At 38.8% G+C, this 27,631-nt stretch overlaps 1 protein-coding gene across 11 annotated transcripts in view; it reads right to left on the reverse strand.

Annotated features, from left to right (window-relative positions):
* The window catches only part of NELL1 (neural EGFL like 1), a 411,949-nt gene that overhangs the window by 31,446 nt on the left and 352,872 nt on the right, over nt 1–27,631 (reverse strand). For 6 of the 11 annotated variants that reach the window (XM_038406763.2, XM_038406766.2, XM_038406764.2 and 3 more), the window contains one exon: nt 5,607–5,747. The exons of the other annotated variants lie outside the window; for them this stretch is intronic. In XM_038406763.2, coding sequence (XP_038262691.1) covers nt 5,607–5,747 — 141 coding nt within the window. The remainder of the gene's footprint in view (nt 1–5,606; nt 5,748–27,631) is intronic. 11 annotated transcript variants of the gene reach the window in all.

Here is a 27,631-nt window from a genome sequence, read left to right on the forward strand (position 1 = left end):
TGGGAAAGAGTAAATGTAGCTTTTGTAATGGGAAACTATGCCTCACCAATCTATTAGAATTCTTTGAAGGGGTCAACAAATATGTGGACAGGGGTGATACCATAGATATAGCATACCTGGACTTTCAGAAAGCTTTTGACAATGTCCCACATCAAAGGCTCTTAAGTGAAATAATCAGATATGGTATAAGAGGGAAGGTTCTCTCATGGTTCAGTAATTAGTTAAAACTTCGGAAACAAAGGGTAGGAATAAATGGCTAGTTTTTAAACTACAGAGCGGTAAATAGCGGGGTCCCCAAAGATCTGCATGGGGACCTGTGATGTTTAACATATGCATAAATTATCTGAAAAAGGGGGTGAACAATGAGGTGGCAAACTTTGCAGATGATACGTTACTCAAGATAGTTAAGTCCAAAGCTGACTGTGAAGAACCAAAGAGGAATCTCACAAATCTTGTTGACTGGAAAAGAAAATGACAGATGAAATTAAATTTTCATAAATGCAAAGTAATGCACATTGGAAAACATAATCCAGACTATACATATAAAATGGTGGGGTCTAAATTAGCTGTTACCACTCAAGAAAGATCTTGGAGCCATCGTGGATAGTTTTCTGAAAACATCTGCTCAGTGTGCAGTGGCAGTCAAAAAAGCTAACAATGTTAGAAACCAATAAGAAAAGGATAGATAATAAGACAGAAAATATTATAATGCCACTATATAAATCCATGTAATGCTCACATCTTCAATACTTCACACAGTTTTGGTTGCCCCATCTCAAAAAAGATTAGAATTGGAAAAAGTACAGAGAAGGGCAAAAAAAAAAAAAAAGAATGATTATGGGTATGGAACAGCTTCCATATGTGGAGAGATTAAAAAGATTGGGACTGCTCAATTTAGAAAAGAGATGACTAAAGGGGGATTATGATAGAAGTCTATAAAATCATGAATGGTAGGGAAAAAGTGAATAGGGAGTTTTTATTTACCCCTTTACATAACACAAGAATTAGGAGTCATCTGATGAAATTAACAGGCAGCAGGTTTAAAACAAACATAAGAAAGTACTTCTTCACACAACGCACAATCAATCTGCGGAACTTGTTGCCAACTGATATTGTGGAAGCCAAAAATATACCTGGGTTCAAAAAAGAATGAGATAAATTCATGAAGGATAGGTCCATCAATGACTATTAGTTAAGTGATCAGGGACGCAATCTCATGCTATGGTTGTCCCTCAATCTCTGAGTGCCAGAAGCTGGGACTTGACATTAGGGGATTGATTACTCAATAACTGCCCCATTCTGTTCATTCCCTCTAAAGCACCTGATACTTGCCACTGTTGGAAGACAGGATACTGAGCTAGACGGACCTTGAATCTGGCCCAGTATGGCCATTCTTAGATTCTTATGTTCTTAGACTAATCACAAAATATATAGACGTTGGGCCAAATTCATCCCTGGAGTAACTCCACTATGATTTTGGCCCACAATTTCTCATGCACATGGGACTGTAAAACAAAGACAGTTGCTATGCAGATGAAACTCTTTCACCTAGAATAAAAAGCTCAATGACGCTGGCCTTGACTCTACATAATTTATCATGGAAATAATCTTTATAAAGTGATTTAGATCAGTGTTCAGGTAACATGGCTTTAGTCTATTCTTCATCTGGAATGTGCTTGTAACATCCATGTTTCATTCACAGTATAATCATATTTTTAAAAAGAATTTAACAGTTTAATCTTGAAATGATCTATGGAATAGCAGAATTCTCTGTTTAATTTCTAACTGTTAAACCAGTATAAAAGATTATCAGATACTGGTTTGCTCTCTTTGGCACTGGTGCTCAGCAGCAGATGGCTCAGAAAAGCTATTTAATTAAAAAAATCCCATCAATTTCACATTCCATTTACTGCTTACACACGGCGAGAAAAATGTCTCACCTCATGAACTTCCAACACACTGTGCAGGTCAAAACGAGGGCAGTTTGCTTTGAAGAAAGCACAATGCTCTTCAATCTTCAAAGTATATCATGGAATGTAACATTTTGGGCTCAGTTCTGCCCTTACTACATGAGCACAACTCCCATCAACTGCAACTCAGACTACTGACTTTAGCAGATGATGCACCCATCTATAAAAGAGGAAAATTGGGCAATTCAAAATTGTGACAACACTGGGCTAAATACATTCTTGGTGTAGACAGTGGAATTACATCATGGTTTGATCCAAGGCCTTTATTACATTTGTTACCAGTGCTTACACAGCAGGATGGTAGGCACCTCTGAAATATCTGAGACAGAGAGGCATGAAGGAACTCTATAGATGTCCTTTTTGCTTAGTACTCTTTGGGACCTTTTGGGGTTATGTCATGTAGCTTTACTTTCTGATAAAATTAAACTCTCTCTCTCTGACACTTTTTTTTTTTTACACAATACTTAAATAAATAGAGCAGAACTTTAAATATTGTGACAGGGTCAGGCCAGATGGCTACAGGAGAGTGATAGAAGGTAGATATATTAGCCCCAGGTTAAGTAGGTCCCTTTTCCCTGTGCAAGGTAACAGGGAAGGTTCCAGAACAATCAGGAACTTTCTGGAAACAATTAGGGCAGACAGGCTGATTAGAATACCTGCAGCCAATCAAGACGCTGCTAGACTCAATTAAGGCAGGCTAATCAGGGCACCTGGGTTTAAAAAGGAGCTCACTTTAGTTTGTGGTGCACGTGTGAGGAGCTGGAAGCAAGAGGTGCAAGAAGCTGAGAGTGAGAAGGCATACTACTGGAAGACTGAGAAGTACAGGCATTATCAGACATCAGAAGGAAGGTCCTGTGGTCAGAATAAAGAAGGTGTTGGGAGGAGGCCATGGGGAAGTAGCCCAGGGAGTTGTAGCTGTCACGCAGCTGTTACAGGAGCCATTGTAGACAGCTGCAATCCACAGAGCCCTGGGCTGGAACCCGGAGTAGAGGGCGGGCCCCGGTTCCCCACATCCCTCCATTCCCCCAACTCCGTACTTGATACCAGAGGAGTTGACCTGGACTGTGGGATCCACCAGACGGGAAGGTCTCCGGCCTGTTCCCCGATCCACTAGGTAGATCAGCAGAAACTGCGGGGATTGTTCCTCTTCCTTTTCCCAATGCTGGCCAGTGATGAGGCTAACTGAGTGAAAGGCAGATTTGAGCCATGAAAGAGGCCAAACTGAGGGCTCCCATGAACCTCTGAGGTGAGCAAATACGCCAATAAGCGCAGGGGTCACCAAGGCAGAGGAGGAACTTCGTCACAATATCTAAGAATATGTTTGAATATAAATGACTTTCATGTGGAATTTTATCTATTAAAGCATGAAATGCTGTATAATTCATTATTTTCGACACAACCACCCTCATGAAATCCACCACTGGGAATTTAATGTACATACATTGCCTGGTAGCAAGAGTCTGTTTAGGACAAAACATAAAAAGCTAATACAATTTTGTTGGATAGTCTATAAAATATTGCTTTTGAACGTTAATTGTAGATTTTTCTTTGTATTTCTTAAATTATACACTCAGTCTTCCACCAAACTTCCACTAACTTTACTTAGCACATAATCAGGCCCTAGTTGGCTAACTTTTTCTCAATGGACAGCTGAAATTTACAATTTCTCATCTTTTATTAGTAAGAAGAACCTTCTCACTTGTGTATATGAAACAAAGCATCAAAATCATTTACAGTGCAGTAAAGTTTTTCATGGTAAATATATAGCATTGTCATAGAAATATCACCTTTATGGAATTGAATAGGATGAAATCAACAGAATTCTAAAGAAATCAAACAGAATTCTAAGAAGTTCATCAATCTCCCCATAAAGAAAACAAGATTCCTTCTAAAGATTTTTAAACCATACGATAAAATTTAAAAGATATTATATCATTGTTATAGAATTATATAGACAGGTTTAAAAATTCTGTAAAGAAGTTGTAATTCTCTATTAAATCTATCAAACTTTACCGTAAAGGCAGAACTTTTAAAATGAATATTACTTTAGCACCTTCAAATTTAACATTTATCTGTAGAATCTGGACTGATTCTGATTTAATGTACACAATGAGGAGAAACGGAACTGAAATCACTGGTGTTCCACAGGCGTAAAGTGCGGGACAAGGGCCTAAACCTGCTCCCATTGGAAGTCAAGGGCAAACTCCCACAGATGTCAATGGTGCTGAATTAGGCCAGAGATCAGACCAAAAACTAGCATCTTTTCCATTGAATCAGAGAGGAAACATACAGAATCTACATCATTTTGAAAGAACACAGTCCACACATACAGCCAAGCCAGAGTCCTGGGGCTATCAGGAGGAAAGGAGATGCAGCGTTTGCTCAGCATGCATATTGCCTCATGTGGAACTTCCACCAGTATGAAAGATGTGAGCAAATCTCTGGGGGAGAGACAATGAGTGTGACTGGGAACTTGGGGTGGCTACACAGGAAAGCGAGTGGGTGCTGAAACTGAACATCAAGGGGTTGAAGAGCCTGATGGGATCCAAGGGTAGAAATCAGAATGAGAGATAGTAGATTGAAAGCTGAAGGCACTGTAGGGGGCATGCAGAGTGGAGATGATCTGGAACCTGAGCATACAGAAGCTGAACTTGGGAGCAGGGTTTCAGGTGTTATTGGATGTGAGATTTGTTGTAGGAAAATCACTACAAGGAACTACAGAAACTTACATTGTAGATTTCCCTAAGAACACAGTATTCAGAAGAATGCAGCATAGCAGCTGGAGTCTGTATTGCTGTCCTTGCCTCCCTGTACCTTAGCCAAGGTCTCGTCAACACACACTCATATGGAGAGGCAGTGAAAAGTCATATCTAGGGCTGTGGAAGGGAAGTAACATGGTGACAGAAGAGGTATATCCTGCTCAATATCCTCTCTGTGGTGTTCCTACTGCTTGGCACCTTTTCATACAGTGTCTTGTGCCTCAGAAGTAAAGTGACCAAACCAAGGTTACACATAGCATATAAAAGTGGCAGATCCAGAACTTTATCCGTGGCATCTTTACTTCTGGTCCCCACTTTCAGGACTAGATCGCAGAGCCTAACAATAGAATGGGATTCCTACACACTTTCTAAAATGCCTTCAAGCTGTCCTTATGACCTTGTCCTCCAAATACAGTATGTACAGCATAGAAAGGATCTGAGGCTATTTGAATAGCCCTAAAAAGAAAACAAGATAAAAACAAATGATAATACACAATGAACAACACTGATTTATGATTAAATGTGTTCCCAAATCTTTGTGCTGAAATCTGAAAGTGATGGTTCATATTCTGTAGCCTGTCACAGTTGCAAAACAACCTACAAGGGGCCCGTTTTTTTACTTATGGTGATAAATGGCTAAGGACAGTAAGTCATGTGTTTGTCCTTATTCCATACAACCATTCAGAAATGTGATGTTCAGATCTCTTTTATCAATGTCTACATTGTATTACTAAGGACACTGATGAGCTTAACAAATGGGTAGTTACATCCTAATTTTTGCCTTAAATAGAGTAACCATTCAGGACATGCTGTCTCAAATAGTCAGTGTATGACACCATGCAGAAGGAAAAAAAGTTCTATGCTGATCATTGCTTACCAATACAGGATTCCCCGGAAAGTGAGTAGGTTCCATTGTCATGGAAACCGCTTCTGCACTCACAGTGGTACCACCCTGGGAGGTTAACACAGCGTGAATGGTTGTGACACTCAATGATCCCCTCTGCACACTCATCAATATCTGCCTCAGAGAAAAACACAAGCCAGCCAGGAAATTAATTTCCTTTGACACCAACATTTTAGATTTATTTTTTAAGTCTTCCTTTAAAATATTGATTGTATTTTGTTACGATTTCAAACATACAGTTGGTTCAACAGCAGCAAAAACAACAACAACAACAACAAGAACAAGTAGGACATCTGAAACATAAAAAATAAATTTTTACTATAATATGTAAATAAGCTGATTTTATTCAGAGGCAAGGAACTATTTTTTCAATGTACATAAAACATTCTGAGGAAGATTCTCAGCTGAGAATTTGGCCCCGTATCTTTTTCTGTGAATCCTGAAGTATCTCTGTAGAATGAAAGATTAATGATCTAAAACAAAATATGAGATCATTCTTGCTGCTGGTGGTGTTTTAAAGTGCTGTACAGGTGGTGTACAATTATGATCCTACTCCACCACCATTACACGGATTATTATTTAACTACAAAAGTAGTCCTACTGGGTATGATCTCAATTCCACTAGGTCTGCTTTGCACTAGACCTCCAGAGCAGTGCAAACTTAAAATCATCGGATCCATCCCTCTGAGGATTCTCTTAGCATAGGGGAAATTCTCTGTTGGTGTAGGGCTGCTGTAGCAACTCCCATGATGCCTCTCCTAACCCCAAATATAAGTAGCATGGATGGGCAAAAAGAATCAGGGCTGAGAAGCCTCTGTGACTGGCTGATCCATGGCACTACTTTAACTCTCTCTGAGAACCTGACTGGGCCTAGCCCGCCTAAGGACTGAGGAAGGCCCTCTGGGCCCTAGAGTTTTGCTGGACCAGACAGTCTGGTGCAGTGTGAGCAAAGGTGATAGAAATGTTCCCAAATCAATAATTATAATAATATTCCTAATCTCCAAACTGGGCATCCCAGTACAGTCTGCAAAAGATGACAGATTTTCAGCAACTGGATTTCTGTTCTAGAATTAATACTTGGCCACTATACAGGACTTTATATGTGCAACACACATTACAAAAATTAACTAACACCTTGCTGTAATTACAATTTTCACACTTTCTGTGATGAAAGTTAATACATTGTAATAGAATGTGACAGAAAGAAAAGGCAATCATATGTTTCAACTGCAATAATAAGATCATCTGGAAAAGAGTCAACAAATGGCAATATACCTGTAATTTTGTAGCAGTGGAAATATACAGAAAGTTTGATTCCCTGTATAGTTCCAGTAAACATGTGTTGCTTTTACTAAGGATTTTTCTAAACCTTCTTTAACATCATAATCTGTAATAACCTTGGTTGATTAGTGCTGGCACCTGGCTGTTCTCTTTTGAGCATTTATGCAGTATATTTTGGAGGGTTGTAATTAAAATTAGCAAATTAGTTTTATGTTAACCTTCCAGTAATTAAAAAGCTGTTATATTTTCATGATGTTCATAAAAAATGGTTTATTCTTCTGTTTAGCCGGAACCATTTTAAAAAAAATCTTGAACAGTTTTCAGCACCACTGCAGGGGATCTTACCAATTATAAATGAATGTCTTTTCCTCAACAAGGATGAGCTGCTTTCATCCACTAAGAATTATACCTAGCTAGTCAACAACATATAAAACAAGAATAAAAGCTTGTATCACAAACAAATGGAAATCTGCAGACTTTGGCCTCAATTCTGCATTGAGCATGGGTGCAGGGCTCTCGCCCCTGGATCTTGATGCAAGACTGGGATCTTATTGAGCAATCTGAGTCTGATTCTTATCTTCATTTACGAATATTATAACCGGTGTGGCTCCACTGACTTCAGTGAAATGTATTCTGATATAGACCAGTATAGATCAGAACCAAGTATTTTCCAAATTCAACTATATTTATTATTTTGTATAAGCAGTGCACCACAAAAGGACAGACCCATCTTTCTTTTGTTTAATAAGAGTATTTACTCTTGCTTAAATCGAACTGAGGAATCTAAACAAAGCCCCCTTTTCACTTTTGTGTTCATACTCTGCTTAAAAGTGAAGCAATGTAATTTTCTACAGCTCTGGCATACAGCTACCATTTACTTCTAGCATTCTTCAACCTCCGTCTAATAAAAAAGTCAGCTTGTTTACTCTTTAAACTCTGTTGCTGCTGCCACCCCTCTGTACTTTGTATTTTGTGGAAGCTAATTTTAGCCTAAAAACAATGTACAAATCTAACTATCCATTAATGATGAGCACTGCTTGCAAATTCAGATGCTTTCAATTCATTATAGCAAATGGAATTTATAACCATGATCTTTTCACATGTCATGGCTGATGGAACAAGTTTAATCCTATTTGGTGAGTGCATGACTTTGCTACTGCAGGTTATTTGCAAATGAATCCTTCTTCTTGCTTCTTTTTCTTCCCTTGCATTGAATCCAAGAGCACTCTGATCTAAAAATTGCTTCCTTGGGTCAGTCCTTTACTTGACCTCCCTCCCTTCAATTCTACTGTTTTTAATTTATGAAATCAATAGAGTTTTCCTAAAGTTTATCTCCAAAGCAGATTCCCTTTGAAAGAATGTCTGATTTAGGTTTATGGTACAGGATGCTAATTAGTAGATTACTTTTTAGAGAGCTCTCCTGCTTAGAGACCAAAGTGCTCTATTTTGCTCCTATGTGAAGAATGGAGAAGAGAGTCCAAACATGAGGCTATGTAGATTATGTTGGGAATGTAAAATAATATAACTGATTATTTCTTGACTAGATTACTTCCTTAACCTAACACCACCACCTTTGTCTCTAGCTTTCTAGAGGAATAGAGAAAAGGGTTAGACTATGAAATTTTGATAAGCATCTAGAGTGCTGTATGCAAGGCAAAGGGGGGAAAAAAGCAGCCTATTTGTCTAATGCATTACAGTTGGTTTGCCCCCACACTTGCACAAACGTCCACAAAGGCTAAAGAAAAAAAAGAAAAGGCCCTTCAGCTGATTCTATTATCCTTTACCCTATTTTAGCAAGTCATACATGGACAATATTTATGAATTTGTTCTGTAAATACTGAGTGATTGAAGAACAAAGAGGCCTTTGTAAATTGGGATGTTTTAAAGTATGTAAATCATATAATGGAGGGAGCAACCCCACACTGTCAGGGGCATTGCCTAGATGGCCTAGCTGGATCTTTTCCATCTCATTGTGCTATGATTCTTGGAAGCACTTTTATGTGGAGTATTTGTATATAAGAAGATTTTGCAATATCTAATGGCTGGATAAGAAGAGTGGAAATCAAAAGATCTGGGTTCTATTCTAAGTTTGTCACTGGCCCCCTCAAGTAAGCCACTTCATCCTTCTGTGTTTCTGTTTTCCCATCTTTATACACTCACTCCCCTACATTAAGCCCTCTCAGATCACTGGATCAAAGATGCCATATTTAAGAATACAGTATTTATATGCATATGGTACACATATATCAGTGCCAGATTTTTCACTACCGTATATGATTTAATTGCCTACAAAGCTATAGCATGTGTATTATACATAGATTTGCAGACAAAAAATGCCTTAAATGGAAGTAAAGGGAGGAAAATATATAGCAGCATTTTAAGAATAAAAACAGTACAACAAAACTGTATTGATTCCCCAAACAAGTACTACAAAACTGTTCTGGGACTATGCCCTAATGCAGATGTCAGGAAATGAGTGCTGGATCTGTGCAGTCACAGGTCCATGTGCGCTGCTCCTCTCCTACCTCACCCCAAAGCAATATTCCACATTCTCTGTATGTTAAGGGCACGGATCTCTGGGGTCCTTCCACTCCCTGCTCAGGAGAAGCACAAAAATTCCACTACATTAATGCCCTCTGCAAGCATTTATGGGGGGCGGGGAGTGGGAAGAGGGGAAAGGAGATATAGGATGCCCCCTTAAATGTATAGCTTAATACTGTAAAAGCCATTTTATCCAGCATGTTGGGGGAATGGGGGTGCTGGTAAGTGAAAAATTCTGGATAACTAAGAGGGAGGGAGTTTGGGTGCAGGAGTGGGTGCGAGGCTGGGGGTTGCGACGTGGGAGGAGGTTTGGGCTCTGAGAGGGAGTTTGGGTGCGGGACAGCACTTGGGTCAGCAGGTTGGGGCGCTGGGTGCCGGATCCAAGGGGTGCTCACCTTGGGTGGCTTCCGACCAAGCGGCGACCTGTCCCCGCTGCTTCTAGATGGAGGCATGGCAGGTGGCTCTGCCCCCGTCTCGCCCAGAGCACTAGCTCAGCAGCTCAAATTGGCTGGGAACCATGGCCAATGGAAGCTGCGGAGGCGGTGCCTGTGGGTGGAGGCAGTGTGCAGAGCTGCCTGCCATGCCACCTCCTCCTCCAACACCCAAACTCCCTCCCAGAGCCTGCATTCTACACCCCTTCCCACACCCCAACCCCCTTTCGGTCCCACACCAACTGGACTATACACCAGAATTTCAATGGCGATCAGAAATGACGGTTTACAGAGCTTTCTGGTTGGTGAAGTGCTAGATAAAACAGCTTTTACTATATATTCATCTTTATGAGGCTAATCCAAAACCCACTGAAAGCAATGGAAAGACTCCCACTGACTCATTGACTTTTAGGACTTTGAATCAAGCGCTACATTTTTAAATATATAGTATAAAACAAATAGTGTGCATGTGCAACCCAGCCAAATTAATGTTCTTGTTGGAATCTCAACTTCTATATATCATGAATGTGTGACTTTCAGCTGTGTGGAACATTACGTCTGCATTGATGTAATGTTTACATTTTCTATTCAACTCTAATTTAACAAGGGGCATGGCAGCTCTCCTCCCTCCCCCCCCTCAACCGCCGGTGCCCTTCTCCTCCCAACCTTTTTCCAGTTTAAGCTCTGCTCACAATGCCCATCTGGACGGAGTTACTGTACAGCAGGTTCTAATGAATGCTTTTATCCCACTTGGTTATTTAACTACCATTAGCACAGGATTGTTAATGGATCTGACAACACCCCATTATGGTGATTTTGCAGAAGGTATGAAATGGTGCATTTTTCCATTGTACAACAGGGACACCAGTTGGTTTTGAATAAGCTCTTGCAGGATGCTAATCCTGTCCTTTGAGGACAGGTCTGTAGTTTTTACTTTTACCATTCAGCTTCCCGCATTATTCATACGGATATTTATGCAGACATGATAAATAGGATAATTTACCTCAAAATAAAACACAATGGTTTCAGAACCCGATGAAAAATGGAGAATTAAAATAAGTCAGTCAATCTTCTAAAATGCTTCACCATATTTCTGTCATTATGTGATTATACTCTTATGTTGTTTTTACCAGAGGCTCTACACAAAATGAGACAGAAGAGTTTTTAAAATAAAAGTCTTTGTTCATCAAATTTCTAGAGTATTGCTGTTCATGTAAAAAAAATGAAATCCTTTTCTTTAGCTCTTTATTGAACAGGAGACTTGGTAAAAAAAAATTAAGATATTTTCCAATTAATACAGCATCACAAAGGTCTCGGACATCCTAGACTGAAATCACACGCTTTGATTGTTAAATATATTAATTCCAGGAGAGTACCATAGCTGTATGTTCCAAAGGAATATCACTCTAAAGAGTCTCTTCATCATAAAATTGCCTAACGACCATCCATCTGGACAAGTGTGGCATGAATCCTATCTCCCTCCATTTTCATAAAATTAAGAGATGGAAAACTGAATGTGGATGGGAGCTTTAGGCAAATGTCATTCCCCCCACACCTCAGAGGAGACATGCACTCACTTCAAGAGGCCCTCCATGCTCCCACAGAATACAACTGCTTTGAAAAAAATGGCATGAAGCAGGGGCATGTTGAATGTTACCCACATGGCAGATAAATAAACTAAAAATTAAAACAATAACCAATTCCCCAAACCAAAAAAACTTCAAACAAACCAACCCCCTAACATTACTTGGCGAAATTCAGTCCCGATGTAAGTGGCCATAACTCCACTAGTTTCAATAGCTGCATCTGCTTATCTGAGGATTGAATTTAGTCTATTATTACTACCTTTTCTGTTGGCCCTGGTGCCCCTTTCCAGCTGGCATGAAGAAATTATGCTTATTCTCAAATGTTTATGATGAAAACTGCAATTTGGTCATTAGTGGTCACCCTTTAAAACCTGCCAGTTTTGCTTTAGAGAAAATGTAAGTTCACCACACTAGCTGCAGCATTCTCTACAGGTCCATATTTTTTTACTTTAGGGGTAAACACCTACAAGAGTGATCATATTCAGGTAAACTAATTTAGTTATCTGAACCAATGGACAGCATTCTAATGGTAAGAACTGAATAAGGAGTGTTATGAGTGTTTCTCAACCTTGAGAAATCAGCTCACATCTGTCAGTACATCACAGAATCACAGATATTTGAGATAGAAAAGAGCTACTAGGTCATCTCAACCTCTTTCCCATTCAACATTGTTCCCTACCGTCTATTTTTGTCTAATCTAGTTTTAAATGTTCTAAGTGATGGAGCTTCAACTGCTTTCTGTTGGAAGCTTGTGGTTGTCTTTGGAATAGTCAGTCAAGGGAAGTTTTCCTTCTCCATTAAGCCTTACTTTTAACTTTCTTAATTTTATCCCATTAAGAGATATTGAGCAAGTTGTCTGCACAAAATGGTGCAAACATTCTTTCCTCTTTCTTTTTCCTGTACTCCACACTTGCGGCTCTTTTTGTTGGGGTTTATCGTACAGTCCTTACTTTGGCATAGCAGTTTGTCCTAAGTAACAGCGTAGGATCAGGCCCCAGGGCATGAGGACAGGAGAGTAAAATAAAAAACTGCAATTTGTAAATCTAACAAATATAGCTCATGTTCATGATGTCCCAATAAAAACTGAATATATGTAGCAGCTAATGGTGCTTCTAAGTAGATGGTGTGCCCAGGCACCTATTACAGTTAAAGAGCAGCTGTAACATAGTTATTGTGCAACTGTGGATTACTGTTATCAGGATTGTTAATCAGCTGGAAAATGTGTGTGTAAATTTAAAAGTATTAGTTTAACCCAAGAGCGGATTAACTGTAGCTATCAGGATAACAGACTATTGGATGCCAGCAATTTTTAAGATTAATTCTTTTAATATATCACACCTCATTTACTGAAATCCATTTTTAATAAACACTCCAAACTGATTTCTTTATCAGTTTACTGCATGTCTCTTCATATTAGTCTATTTGTATGCTAAATCTGCAGTACCCTTGAAGGCTGCAATTTAAAAGTCGCTGAGCTAGCCAGATGGTTGTCAATTCACAATATATTATCTAAGACAAAGTTTTGGATTCTTTCATAACAAGCATAAAGATTTGTTTAGGAAACATGAATACAGCCATAGTATTTAATGGAAAATGTTAGCAGCCAATTATCAGGGAATGAGAGTAGCCAGACCACAATTAAGTTTGTATTTGAGTTTCTGATATGAACTCGATTTTAGCCATCCCTCTGTATGCCACAAAAAGAAATACTGGCTTCAAAGGTTATAGGGTTTCCTACAGTAGCATAGTATTCCTGTTTTACAGATGGAACAACTGAGATACAAAGAGGTTAAGTGAGTCACCCAAGGTTACACAGAAAATTTATGATAGAGCCAGGAATAGACTCCAATCTCTGGATTCACAGACCAGTCTCTTAACAGTGAGGTCATCCTTCCACCATATAATTACTACAAAGCTGATTCTTAAACAACCAGACAGACCCAAGGATGTGCAGTGTTACCTGTACTGGTGAGTCATCAGCAAAAATGGGTTCAATTTTTTAAGATATAATGGAAATCTTGGCACTTGAGAATCAATTCAATTAGGCAATGATACTGTTATACCTGTATGTGCAATACCCAAGCAATGCTACAGTATACTAGATAGGAGCAGAGGAAAAATCTGATTGGGAATGAAAGAAAAAAAATCAATAGGGAAGATCCATTCTAATCCACGATGTCTGTAGCAGACACTTTTAGCACCAATCTTGCCATATTACCTGTATCTAAAACTAAAAAGATAATTTGTTTGCTTCTAGAAGCAAAAATCATCATTGACTACAAATTTCGTTGATCTACCTATATGGAATGAGGAGAACATAAGGTCAGACCAAAGGTCCATCTAGTCCAGTATCCTGTCTTCCAGCAGGTGCCAGATGCTTCAGAGGGAATGAACAGAACAGGGCAATTATCAAGTAATCTATCCTCTGTTGCCAGCTTCTGGCAGTCAGAGGTTTAGGGTAACCCAGGGTATAGGGTTGCATCCCTGGCCATCTTACCTAATAGCCATTGATGGACTATCCTCCATGACAGGTTTCAGAGTAGCAGCTGTGTTAGTCTGTATCCGCAAAAAGAAAAGGAGTACTTGTGGCACCTTAGAGACTAACAAATTTATTTGAGCATAAGCTTTCGTGAGCTACAACTCACTTCATTGGATGCATTCAGTGGAAATAAATGCTCAAATATATGCTCAAATAAATTTGTTAGTCTCTAAGGTGCCACAAGTACTCCTTTTCTTTATCCTCCATGAATTTATACAATTCTTTTTTTGAACATATTTATACTTTTGGTCTTCAGAAGAACCCCTGGCAGTGAGTTCCAGAGGTTGACTGTGCCTTATGTGAAGAAATACTTCCTGACTTTTTTTTTAACCTGCTGCCTTTTAATTTCACCAGGTGACCCCTGGTTTGTTTCATGTGAAGGGGTAAATAACACTTCTTTAGTCACTTTCTCCACACCATTCATGATTTTATTGACCTCTATCATATTCCCCTTGGTCATTTCTTTTCTAAACTGAACAATCCCGGTCTTTTTAATCTCTCCTCATATGGAAGTTGTTCCACAACCCTAATCATTTTATGGCCTTTCTCTGTATTTTTACCAATTCTAATATATCTTTTTTTGAGATGGGGTGACCAGATTTCATGAAGCATTCAAGGTATGGGCATCCCATGGATTTATATAATATTATATTTTCTCTTTTTATCTATCCCTTTCCTAATGATTCCCAACATTGTTAGTTTTGACTGCCACTGCACATTGAGCAGATATTTTCAGAGAACTATTCACAATGACTCCAAGATCCCTTTCTTTGTATGTACAGTTGGGATTATGATTTCCAGTGTGGATTCCTTTGCATTTATCAACATTTCATCTGTCATTTTGTCGCCCAGGGCACCCCATTTAGTGAGATCTCTTTGTAACTCTTTGCAGTCTGCTTTGGACTTACTATCTTGAGTAAATGTGTATTGTTTGCAAAATTTGCCACCAAGAGGCTTTACCCTCTTGTCCAGATCATTTATGAATAAGTTGAACACCACAGATACCTAGTGGGACCCTACTATTCATCTCTCTCCATTGTGAAAACTGGCCATTTATTCCTACCCAGTGTTTCCTATATTTTAACCAGTTACTGAGAGGACCTTCCCTCATATGCCATGACTGATTACTTTGCTTAAGAGCCTTTGGTGTGGGAACTTATCACAGGGTTTCTGAAACTTCAAGTACACTATATTAACTGGAAAAAACAATAAGGAGTCCTTATAGCACCTTAGAGATTAACAAATGTATTTGGGCATAAGCTTTCATGGGATATAACCCACTGCATCAGATGCATGGAGTGAAAAATACAGTTGGCAGGTATGAATATACAGCACATGAAAAGATGGGAGTTGCCTTACCAAGTGGGGCATCAGTGATAATGCGGCCAATGCAATCAGGGTGGATATAGCCCATTACCAACAGTTGACAAGAAGGTGTGAGTATCAACAGAGGGAAAATTACTTTTTGTAGTGACCCAGCCTCTCCCAGGCTTTATTCAGGCCTAATTTGATGGTGTCAAGTTTGCAAATGAATTTCAGTTCTGCCGTTCTCGTTGAAGTCTTTCTTTTGAAGGTTTTTTTTGTTAAAGAATGGCCACTTTTAAGTCTGTTATTGAATGTCCAGGAAGATTGATGTGCTCTCCTAGTTGTTTTTGAATGTTACAATCTTGATGTCTGATTTGTGTCCATTTATTCTTTTGCAGAGAGACTGTCTGGTTTGGCCAATGTACATGGCAGAGGGGCATTGCTGGCACATGATGGCATATATCACATTGACAGATGTGCAGGTGAACAAGCCCCTGATGGTGTGACTGATGTGGTTAGGTCCTATGATGGTGTCCCTTGAATAGATATGCAGACAGAGTCGGCAATGGGGTTTGTTGCAGGGATTGGTTTTTGGGTTAGTGTTTCTGTTATGTGGTGTGTAGTTGCTGGCGAGTATTTGCTCCAGGTTGGGTGGCTGTCTGTAAGCGAGGAGTGGCCTGTCTCCCAAGGTCTGTGAGAGTGAGGGATCATCCTTCAGGATAGGTTGTAGATCCTTGATGATATGCTGGAGATGTTTTAGTTGAGGGCTGTAGGTGATAGCTAGTGGTGTTCTGTTACTTTCTTTGTTGGGCTTGTCTAGTTTTTGTAAAGTCCAGTCATGAGGAAGTTTGTATGGAAGGTTGGTTTTTTATGAGTATGAGCCACACACTCTCAAGAAACTGCTGAACCACCTGATCAACATCCTGTACAGCAAACTGGAGATTTTCTAGATCAACTGAATCACTTTTTTTCCCATGTTTGACACCTTCAACAAATTTTATTAGATTGTTGAGGCAGGAGTTCCCATTACAAAAGCCGTGTTGACTTTTCCCCAAAATATCATGTTCATCTATGTGTTTGATAATTCTGTTCTTTACTATAATTTCAACTAATTTGCCTGGTACTAAAGTGTGGCTTACCAGCCTGTAATTGCCAGGATCACCTCTGGAACTTTTCTTCTTCTTCTTCTTCTTCTTCTTTTTTTTTTTTTTAAATAATCAGCGTTGCATTATCTGTCATCCAGTCATCTGGTACAGAGGCCAATTTAAGCAATAGTTTACATATAACAGTTAGTAGCTGTGCTAGTTAATATTTGAGTTCCTTCAGAACTCTTGGGAGAATACCATCCAGTCCTGGTGACTTTTTACAGTTAAATTTATCAATTTGTTCCAACACCGCCATTACTGACACTTCAGTCTGGAAGAATTCCTCAGATTTGCCACTGAAAAAGATTGGCTCAGGTGTGGAATCTCCCTCACATCCTCTGCAGTGAAGACTGATGCAAAGAATTCATTTAGCTTCTTCCTTGAGTGCTTCTTTAGCATCTCAATCAACCAATGGTGCCACTATTTTGCAGGCTTCCTGCTTCTGATGTACTTAAAAAAAAATTGCTGCTACTTTTTTTTTTTAAACCATTTACTAGTTGCTCTTCAAATTCTTTTTTGGCCTGCCTAATTACACTTTCACACTTGACTTGCCAGAGTTTATGCTCCTTTCTATTTTCCTCACTAGGATTTGACCTCCAATTTTTAAAGGATGCCTTTTTGCCTTTAACTACCTCTTTTATGCTGTTTTGCTATAGTGGCATTTTTTGGTCCTCTTACTGTTTTGTTTTATTTGGGGGTGTACACTTAGTTTGAGCCTATTATGGTATTTTAAAATAGTTTCCATGCAGCTTGCAGACATTTCACTCGTGACTATTACTTTTGATTTCCGTTTAATAAGCTTCCTCATTTTTGAGTAGTTCTCCTTTTTGAAGTTAACTGCTACTCTGGTGGATATCTTTGGTATTTTCTCCCCTACAAGGATGTTAAATTTCATTACATTATGGTTGCTCTTTCCAGACAGTTAAGTTTTATTCATCTCTTGGCAAACAGTGAAGCAGATCATGTGCTCCATTTAGGAATAAATCAAGAATTGCTTCTCCCCTTGTGGGTTCCAGAACTAGCTGCACCATGAAGCAGTCATTAATGGTGTCTAGAAATTTTATCTCTGTATCCCATCCTGAGGTGGCATGTACCCAGTACACATGGGATAGTTGTAAATCCCTCGTTATTATTAGGTTTTCTGGTTTTTTTAGCCTCTCTAATTTCCCTGGGCATTTCACAGTCATCTTCACCATTCTGGCTAGGTGGTCAGTAGTATATTCCTACAGCTATACTCTTATCATTTAAGCATGAAATTTCTGTCCATAGAGACTCTATGGCACTGTTTGGTTCATTTAAGATTTTTACTATATTTGACTGTGTGCTTTCTTTCACATATAGTGCCACTGCCCAACTAGCATGACCTACTTTGTCATTCCTATATAATTCATACCCTGGTATTTCTGTCTCCCACTGATTATCATAATTCCTTCAGTTTTTGTGATGCCTATGATATCAATATTCTGATTTAATACCATGCACTCTAATTCACCCATCTTAGTACTTAGGCTTCTAGCATTTGCATACCAGCACTTACAAAATTTGTCAATATGTAGTTGTCTGCCTTCATGTAATGTAATTGAATGGGACTCTTTTTTGTTTGTCAGTTTCTACCTGTACTTTATCAATGTCTATCCTCTCCTCTTTACTATGATATAGAGTCTCCTCTTTAATAAATCCTCCCCTAAGAGAAGTTTCTGTCCGCACCTCTGGGCTTTCCCCCACCCTTTAGTTTAAAAACTCCCCTAGGAATGCAAAAACATACTTTAAGTTTCTAAGAAACTATATCAAAACTGACTAGAGAAGTTGGGAGAAAAAGATTCCACCCAAAAAAAGGTGGAGAGCGATGTGCCTTAGCTGCAATGTTCAAAACTGGATGTTAAATTCCCAGAGTTCTGGAGTGCTTGCATCTGGAGTTTTGGTCTGGTTTATTAGAAAAATAAGGGCTAGCTTCAAAGGTCAGAAATGGAACCTGATCTGAACCTTCTGTTACACTACAAATTAAGGGACGTTAGCAATCCTACAAAAGATCATAAATTTTGACAACAGTTGCCTAACAGAGATAGTTGAAAGGATAATATCTGAGGGAACGAAGAAAGTGATGGTCTCAGAGGAAATTGTTATTCCACAGTGACTTGCTAAAATAAAGTGAATAATCCATGGTGTAACTCCATTCACCAGTGAAATCTGGGAATTACACAATGGATGAATTTGGCCTCTTATGCATTAGCATACTGACAGAGCCCATTCCACATAACATTTGATGCACCAACTCCCCAGCAATGAAGTGCTCCACAAACAATGTTCAAGTGACACTAGTTCTCCAGTGGAAATAGCTTCACTGGTAAGCCTTAGAATTGTTACATTGCTGAAGGAGACTATCCCATGGGCAATCTTCAGGTGTACTACAAGCTAATATACCACTCAACCCAGCACTTAAAATGTTTAAGTTCAATATCACAGAGGAGTGGGAATAGCTAATTATCTCATTTAGTTCATCCTGTGTTAGTGCAGAAATGTTCCCTACAAGGTATTTTTCAGTGTTTTTCCCAGTTAAATTTCAAAGTCTTGTGATGGAGCTCCTACCACTTCACTGGGAAGCTTACATCCACATTATTAGGAAGTTCTCTTGATTAGTTTGAGCCTTTTCACAAGAGGATATGGTTGAGACTAAATATCACTTTTCAAAACAGAGAGACAAGGTGGGTTCAACTTCTGTTGGTGAGAGAGACAAGCTTTTGAGCATACACAGAGCTCTTCTTTGGGTCTGGGAAATGTACTCAGAATGCTACATTTGAGTACAAGGTGGAACAATCTGTTTAGCATAACTAGATAACACATTTCAAGGGACCAAATGGTAAGCTCATTTGTCTCTTTCACAATAGAGCACCTACAACAACACAGCATACTTTTCAAAACAGTTTCACTGTTAACAGGAGGCAGCAGTGGGTAAGAAAATGATAAAAAGCAAATTATCTCCATTAAGAAAAGTGTCAGCCGTCATCCTCAAAACTCCTGTATCTAACCCTAAGATAAGAAAAAAAACCCCAAATGCTAACTTAAATGTATATACTCCAGACACCCTATAAACAGCTCCAATCTCTTTAATAAGCCTCCAAGCCAGTTGAATGTTTAAAAAACACTATTTTTAAGCTTCAGAAGAGCATTTTCAATAGTCTTAAACTTTCCAAAAGAAATAAATCCATAAACAGACAATGCAAAAAGCCTTCCAGAGATCATTCGTGGTTAGTGGTGTCCATCATGGAATAAGCATGTTTATTTTCAATAGAGGGGAGGCTATAAAGAAGAACCTTTTGAAATGTCAGACTGTGAAGGGCTGGAAGGATTGGAGAAAATTAAACACAAACCATAGAGCACACACATCAGTGGCATTCTAGTTGCCTTGTGTGTACAAGAGCAGTACAAGCCTCTCTCTGTTGTGCCCCGCTTGGAACCACACTCACCCCATTTGCATTTCTCAATGTGCACTATAATGAAAGCAGCGCATATCCCATTCACAATCCGGTCAATACATTCAATACTTTTTTCTTTTGTTTATTACATCTTCTTGTTTAGGAAGTATGAGAAGTTGAAATTAGAGCTAGTTGGAGAAACTTTGACAAAGCCATATCCTGCTTGAATTAGGCAGTACCAGCTGTATCAAGTGCTTTGTGAAACGAACTGATTTCACCAGAACTTCATTTTGGTAGAAACGGAAAAAAAAATGGTCAGTCAAAACGTCCCATTTTAACATTTTTGGAATGAAACATTTTGATTTTTCATTCTGAAAGTACTTTGTATTTAACGTTTTGTTTTCTTTTGTATCATATATTACAAAATAATAGAAAATCAAAAAGTCAAAATCAAAACTAAAAGTTTAGATCAACCCAAAACTATGTCCCAAATTAAACAGTTTCCCCCAGCAGTTTCCTTCCTGGACAATGTCAAATTTTTTTATTTTGATTCCATTTTGGAACAAAGTCATATTTGGAACTCTCAAACTTTTTTGCAAAATGGAATTTGTAACCACTGCACAGCTCTAGTTTAAACTAAAGAACCAGTAAATGTCAGAGATTGTTAGGTGATGTGTTTGTTAGTGTATCTAGATGAAAATTCCAAGAAGAATGGAGCAGTGAGTGTTTTAGTCATTAGCAAATATCCAGGATTAGAAGCTGAAAGTCACTGTTGTCTACTTTTTTGTTTTTTGTTTTTGAAAAGCACTAAGAGGATTCTATTTTCCCAAATATAATTAACCATTTCCAGAATACAAAATCTGGAGTCTGCTCTCACTCTTGTTTTTTAATTAGGAGCTGAATTTTTAACTTCACGAAACCATTCTGTGTTAGACTTTGATCAAACTCAATTCTCACAGACTGGCTGCTACTTCAGACATCAATAATTCCAATTAAACCAACAGAGAGATATGCTTTCATCATTTCTCCAAGCAATTACAAAGGCAAAACTGAAATAAGTAGAAAATCCTGCAAAAAAAGCCAAGGCATATGTCAAGTTTTAATAATAAAATAAATAAATAAATTAAATACTTTGCACTTATATACCACCTTTCGTGCAAAGATCTCAAAGCATTTTATGAGCACTAAATAATATTAGTGCCTCACAACATCCTTGTGAGAAAGGTAAGGGGAACAATGAAGTTTTGCTTACTTGATTATCCAAAGAATATTCATATTCAACATGGAGTTATAGTTCCCGGTGAACTATATGAATGAATGAATAAGTAGTCCTCCACTCATCAAAACCTCATTTATCCAAGTTGTGTGTCTTTCGTTTAATTTGGGTAAACAAAATTTTAGTGTGTGTAAGCATGATCTTGTTCACCATGGAAATTCAGTCAGTTCTGAGGTTGAACACCGTTGCAACTCAACAGCATTAAATAAAGTTAGATTAAAAGGAACTCAGATGAATACAAAATTTCTCATAATAGCTGCTTTTCTTCTTCCTTGAACTTTGGAGCAGAACAACTCAATCTGTCAAAATTTAGTAGCTTTGCCTGTAAAAGCCATCCTGAAAAAACATCCTAGGTTTTACAACTTTTCTGCAAATGTGAACAACTGAAATTAGGTTTTATTAGAATTAGATGGGAAAAAATAGTCCAGAATTTTGTAGAACTTCAATGATTTCAGTGCTTTTCAAAGGGAGTTGGATGCCCATGCTGAAGGGAGATACCTGTGTCCCGCCTGGGATTCACAGTCATGAACCTTCTCCTGAAGTTAGGTATCTAAGCCCTTTCTCAAATAAAAGTGAGGAGGAGGGAAGGTAAGTGCCTTGAGTTAGAGAGTCATTCTCACTCTCTCTTTAGCCAAATGACTATTTATGTATTTCCTATACAGTATAACACCTTCAAGACTAGAGACTGAGAGGAGTTCCCCGCCCCCGCCTTCCAAATATCCTATAGCCCGGTGGTTAGGGCATTCACATTGCAGATGGAAGACCCGGGTTCAAGTTCCCTGCTCAAAATAAGGCAGAGTTGGGATTTGGACCAGCGTCTCCCACATCTTGGGTGATTGCTCTAACCATGGGGCTTTTGGGCATAAGGGGGAGGGTAGCAGCACCATCACTGGTTTTTGCATGTTAGGCATGCTGTGAGCAGGCCAATAAAATTGGGCCCTGCAGATGAGAGAGGTGGGAGAACGCTTAGTGTGTAAATTCTGCTAGGCCTTAGGGGCGAGTTCGGCACTGAGCAGCTTAACAGCGCCAGATCTGGTGGCTGTGGGCATTCCCATCTTCAGAAATGTACGAGCTGAGGGTGTAATAGAATGCTAAAATGTATTATACAGTTCACCCACTAGGTGGTGCAATGTGTCACATACTGGGACCTGAGCTGGTAATAGCTAGAGTCACCAATGCATTAAAGGGTACCATGGAAGACACGCTACTAGCATCTCTCTCTATAAAGAAAGCTCTGTAGCCAGTCAGTCTGACCTGCTAGTAGCAGCCCTGCAATCTACCGTGTAAAAGAGGTATATGACAGAAGAGACTTATCAGTGAAAACTTAGGAGCCTAGTGATTTTAGGTGCTTACTGCTAGGTGGCAGCTTAGTTGTGGTTTTATTAATGACGAGAGCTGGCATAAATGTTAGATTTAGGTGCCTAAAGTAGAAGTTAGGAGCCTATGTCCCCCTTGTGAATCTAGCTCCCAGCATCTACCTGTGAAGGTTATGAAGATTAGATAATGGATATATGCACAATATCAATACTACAAATGCATTGTGTATATACACACATACAGGGAGCCATATTTTCAAACTGGCCTTTGATTTTCAGTACTTTAATCTATGGGTACTCAACTTGAGCTATGGCAAGTTGGGCACCCAAGTACCGAAGCATGCAAAATAAATAGCCTTTGTTGAAAATGTTGGGATATGCACATAACGCAGACGTACACACTGTCTTTAGGAGTAAGAATTTTACTGTTTTTGACAAAAGAATTTTTCATAAAAAGTTGAAATGTCTACACAACTGTCTCATTAAACATCCCAAATGGCTCCTGGATTTTTATTCCTAATTACAATGGGTAATTTATTCTTATACAAAGCCTACATAATCCTTCTATGACAACTACATTTCCCACCATGTAACATAAAATCCTAACCAAGACTTACAGTTGTAACATGGCACTAGACAATGGCAAGACTGTGGCACAATAAAAAAGAATGAGTAGCATAAGTTAGAATGATGTTATATGTCTACACACCTTTAAAGTTCAACAATTACATCTGCAAAAGGGAAATATAGTTTTGTAACAAGACTGGAACTATTTCACCGTAAACAATGATTAACTGAGCTACAGTCAAACATTGGCAAGAAAGAACAAGAGGCATGATGATCAGAGCAAGGAGAATGTTAAGCTTTTCCAAAAGTTGGAAGTATGATTTGAGCCAGCAAGTGTAAATGGGCAGGAAGTTTTATTATCAACATTGTGTGCTGAGCCACCGTGGTATGCTTTTGTGAAGCCGATAGGGCTTGAAAACCATCAGAAAAGATGCTACTCTCTCTGCATAATACTGACCCCTTGTAAAAGTCAGCCCTAAAAAAAGAACAGAGATGAACTTTCAACTTTAACTATGACCCACAAGACATACAAACTCTTTCAATACAGGCACCACTAGTATATGCATATATTCTACTATGTAAAGTAATCACTTAGTGATATCTATGTTGAAAACGTCTAAGTGTATTTGATGGTTCAGAGTCAAGGTTGTAATGAGAATGCATATAGTGAAACTGTACATGTTCATGTTGCTAATATATCAGTATAGGAACTGTGAGGATAATACAATATTTATGTAAGTTATTGTATGTGGTCATTTGTACAATTTCTAATACTTAGGGGTTTTAAAAATTGCATTTATATAATGCATCGCAATATTTATTGTAGTACTCTCATTTCACTTAATGTTTTGAATGCAGCTTATCCTGCTGAGAGAGAGAGGATGTGATCCAAGTGGCTGACTCTACTGGGTTGGGGATGGGAGCGGGGAGGAGAATCAGCAGCCTCCTCTGGCTAGAGACTGGCTTCACTGTGGACTATGAAATTCTTCTTCCTTTTGTTTGCTGTGGTTTATTGTGCAGCTGGTTGTCTCCTTCTGATTGATTTCCTCCAGGCAGCTGCCTACTCCCTGACCACTGCTGGTGTTTTAAAGGCCTGTTTCACGCTTCCTTTGCTTTTCACATTGTAGATGCCAGACTCTTGTGGGACACTCATATGAGCCCTTTTGAGCAACCATGTTGTGAACTGTCAGCTGATGGACTTCCGTAGTGCTGGCAGCAATAATAATCTTAATAGCTTGCATCAGCTACAGGGAAGGACTCTGCAGTACTGATGTGAGGTCATTTGCTCAGCAAGCTGAAGATGAATAAGGAGAGATCTTCTTCAGGGAGGCATTGTTTGGCTGGCTTACACATAAGAAAGATACTGGGGCTGTTTTGGTCTCTTTAACGTACCAACGGGAAATATCGGATCAAGGAAGCAGTAGGAAAGATATGAACAATAGTGCCTCTAACAATGCTTTAAGGGAGATATATACTATAATAAGCCGTTGCCTGGTTTTTACGGCTCATTTATCCATGTTTATATGTTCCTGTTTTTTTTTAAACAATACAACAACCAATTCAGGTAGAAATAAAAATAAAAATGAAGAGACAAGCTACACATACAAGAGAGGAGGACTGGGGCTTAAAGGATTTCAGGGATGATGTCTGACATGTGTTTTTAGTACATTTTATTAGGTTTTTCTGGTTGCTCTGGAAATTCCAGAAGAATATAAGCACAGTTATTTCAAAGTAAAGGTCAATGTATGTTCTGTTGGCAAATGTTAGAACAAACTGGCTCCCTCCTTTTTTTTTTTTTAATACTACAATTATCACCGATTCATTGTTCAAATCCCTCATTTAAAAATACTGCTGCCACAAAGCTTTTTAGTAATAAACAATTTCAGAAATTAATCCTGGATTTTTAAATCAAATACTCTCTTTCTGAGCTTGGATTGTTATTTGGCCAATTAGTATAATTCATTTCTGTATTGTATTTACCTCATTTGAGCCTTAATTCTGATCTCACTTATACTACAGTAAATCAAGAGTGACTCAATTTAAGTCAAAGAAATTATTCCGTAACTGTAATGTGAAATAAGCTTTTTACCAATAAAACTTTCAGTTTGGTTCATCTCAAAGAATCCCAAAGCAATTTACAAATGATGCACAATATATTCAGGAATCACTTTGGCAAGCAATGGAATGCAGCTCACTCTGGAGTGGAACACAGCAGTTATTTCATGGCACACAGCTGTGTTAAACAACAATTTATGATGGAAAGTGAAGAAGAATATCCCATTAAATGAAATGGCAGGAGACCGAATGTCATTGCCCAAAGTGCAATTTGGCCAGGATACTGTCCTGAAGGCAATAATTTACTCTCGCAAAAGAATGGGCCTGGGTTAAACTATGGCCACAAATGCTCAGGTCCACAATTTCATTTTAACCAAAGCACCTGTAAAAGTACAATGTGTCCTAATGCAATACTTGTCAGTTCACTACTATGGCTTAAATACTGAGCAGTGCCTGAGCTGCAGTTACACTCCAGAAATCAGCTGCACAAAGCAGCTACTGCACTCTCCTTTCAGGCATCTCAACAGGGCCCAACTCTACCGATTTTACAAGACATGACGACACAACTGAAGCATGGCACTGCCCCGGCTCAGTTGCGTAAGGCACCAATTCTCCACTTTTCAAATAGAACCAGATTCTGATCTTAGCAATGCTGCTGTAAATCCAGAGCAAGTCCGTTAAATTAGCAGAGGTAGTCCAGACTAAGAGCAGAACTGGTCCCAAGTATGTAAGACAGATGAAGTGACTTTGCCCATATTGAAAAGCCATCATACATTTAGCCACTAAATTTAGCATATTTAGTATTCTCAGCCAAATGCCTGCATACTGGAATAGCAATAGCGCTCAGGCTAGAAGCTAAGTGCCTCGTGTGATGGAATTGGAGTCTCACTCACCAGATCCAGCTCAAGATGCATAAGCAAAGCTGTGCAGAGAAGCCTGCCCAGAGTCTGTTCACAGTATGGATCATACGCTGCAGCCCTGGGCACAATTCCCAAATTATATCAGTTACTGCTATATGCTGCTGTCTGTTTCAACCCATGTGTATCTCAGCAACTTTTAAAATAGTACATCTTCTGGAACCATTCCAGAATTTGTACTGATAAGCTTATCAGAAAATTTTAGGGGCTCACTTGTGCCATTTATGCACAGCCCTGCATTGGGGTCAGTGGAGATCTGCACATCCCAATGGGGTGGTGCATAGAATTCCTCTAGCACACAGAAGAAGTGTGCCTATTCCTTCACCCTGGAAGGGGAGCAGCATATTACCTCCAGGGTGCACTGGTTCTGCTCCCTCCCCATTTCTTTTTGGGGCACCAGATCTACAGGAGCATAGTGAGGAAGCAATCCTTTGTGCTTACCTCAGAGCAGCGATGCAATTATGGCATGCCCTTAGGTTGGTCGTACAAGGGCAGGTGAATAGGCTGCTTGCACCCTGCCCACCTGTATAAGAGCCAGTCAAGCTCTAGCTCTAGAAAGGTCAGTTACTGCACATGCTCAGTGGACAGTATCCAAACTGTGACAACCTTGCAATCTCATTCTTTTTGTGTGCAAAAAGGCCAAAGAGCACTTGCAGACACTACACCAACACTCACAGTAATTAAATTGTAAAAATAAATCCACTTCAATAATCATTTTCATAATTTTTTCTTCTTTACAGTTCCAACACAAGGATTATAACTGAAGCAGAATATAACACCTAATTGGCTTACTGCTACAACAGAGAGCATACCCCCATCATCCAGAACAATGGATCATATTGTTGTCTAGTGTTTTGAATTAAAAGAGTGTTTGTCTCAAAAAACAAAACAAAAAAAAACAATTTCCATGTACAATTAAATAACTGAATTGTTCAGATGCACATTCATTGTCCTGTGTATTATCTTTTTCATCCCTGCGATTGAAATCACTTATTCTGTGATTTCATTAAGGCTCTGAAAACCTATGCACTTTCTATTTAATTTTACAAGTCTACTTCACTTCCACAAACCTTGCACAGCAAAACAAAGCAAAACTATGCATTCTGAAATGATGCAAGAGTATTATATCTGTGTCTTTTGCTCCACTTAAGTAAATACCAGGCCAAACATTTCTAGCATAAACTTCTGCTTTTATTGATTTATAATTTGCCTACAAATTGTATTCATAGATCTGGTATTACTCATTGATATGTGTCAGCAGAAGAGACTTGCACATGATATAGGAAACATTTGTTGATTTTAATAAATGACTGCCAATCAATAAAAGTGAAGTATTTATTCTGTGGTCCTGAATTTAATCTTAGACTGGTGTAAATAATGAGTAATACTATTATAGTAAAGGGAATTACACTGGTGAAAAAACAAACTAAATCAAAGGAGATTAAGTCCTTAAGATTTTATGGTGAGAATCATGAGATTCATAAACCTCTAATTGTCAATACTCAGGGTTTGTCTACAGAGGGGGGATTAATCCACAGCTTTTTAAGTTACACTCCTTTGAAAACACTTGTATACACACACCACACTGACTCTGCATTTATCACCAACTTTGCGGTCCTCTTTCAA

The sequence above is a fragment of the Dermochelys coriacea genome, chromosome 6, assembly GCF_009764565.3.
Source record: "Dermochelys coriacea isolate rDerCor1 chromosome 6, rDerCor1.pri.v4, whole genome shotgun sequence".
NCBI classification, from domain to species: domain Eukaryota; kingdom Metazoa; phylum Chordata; order Testudines; family Dermochelyidae; genus Dermochelys; species Dermochelys coriacea.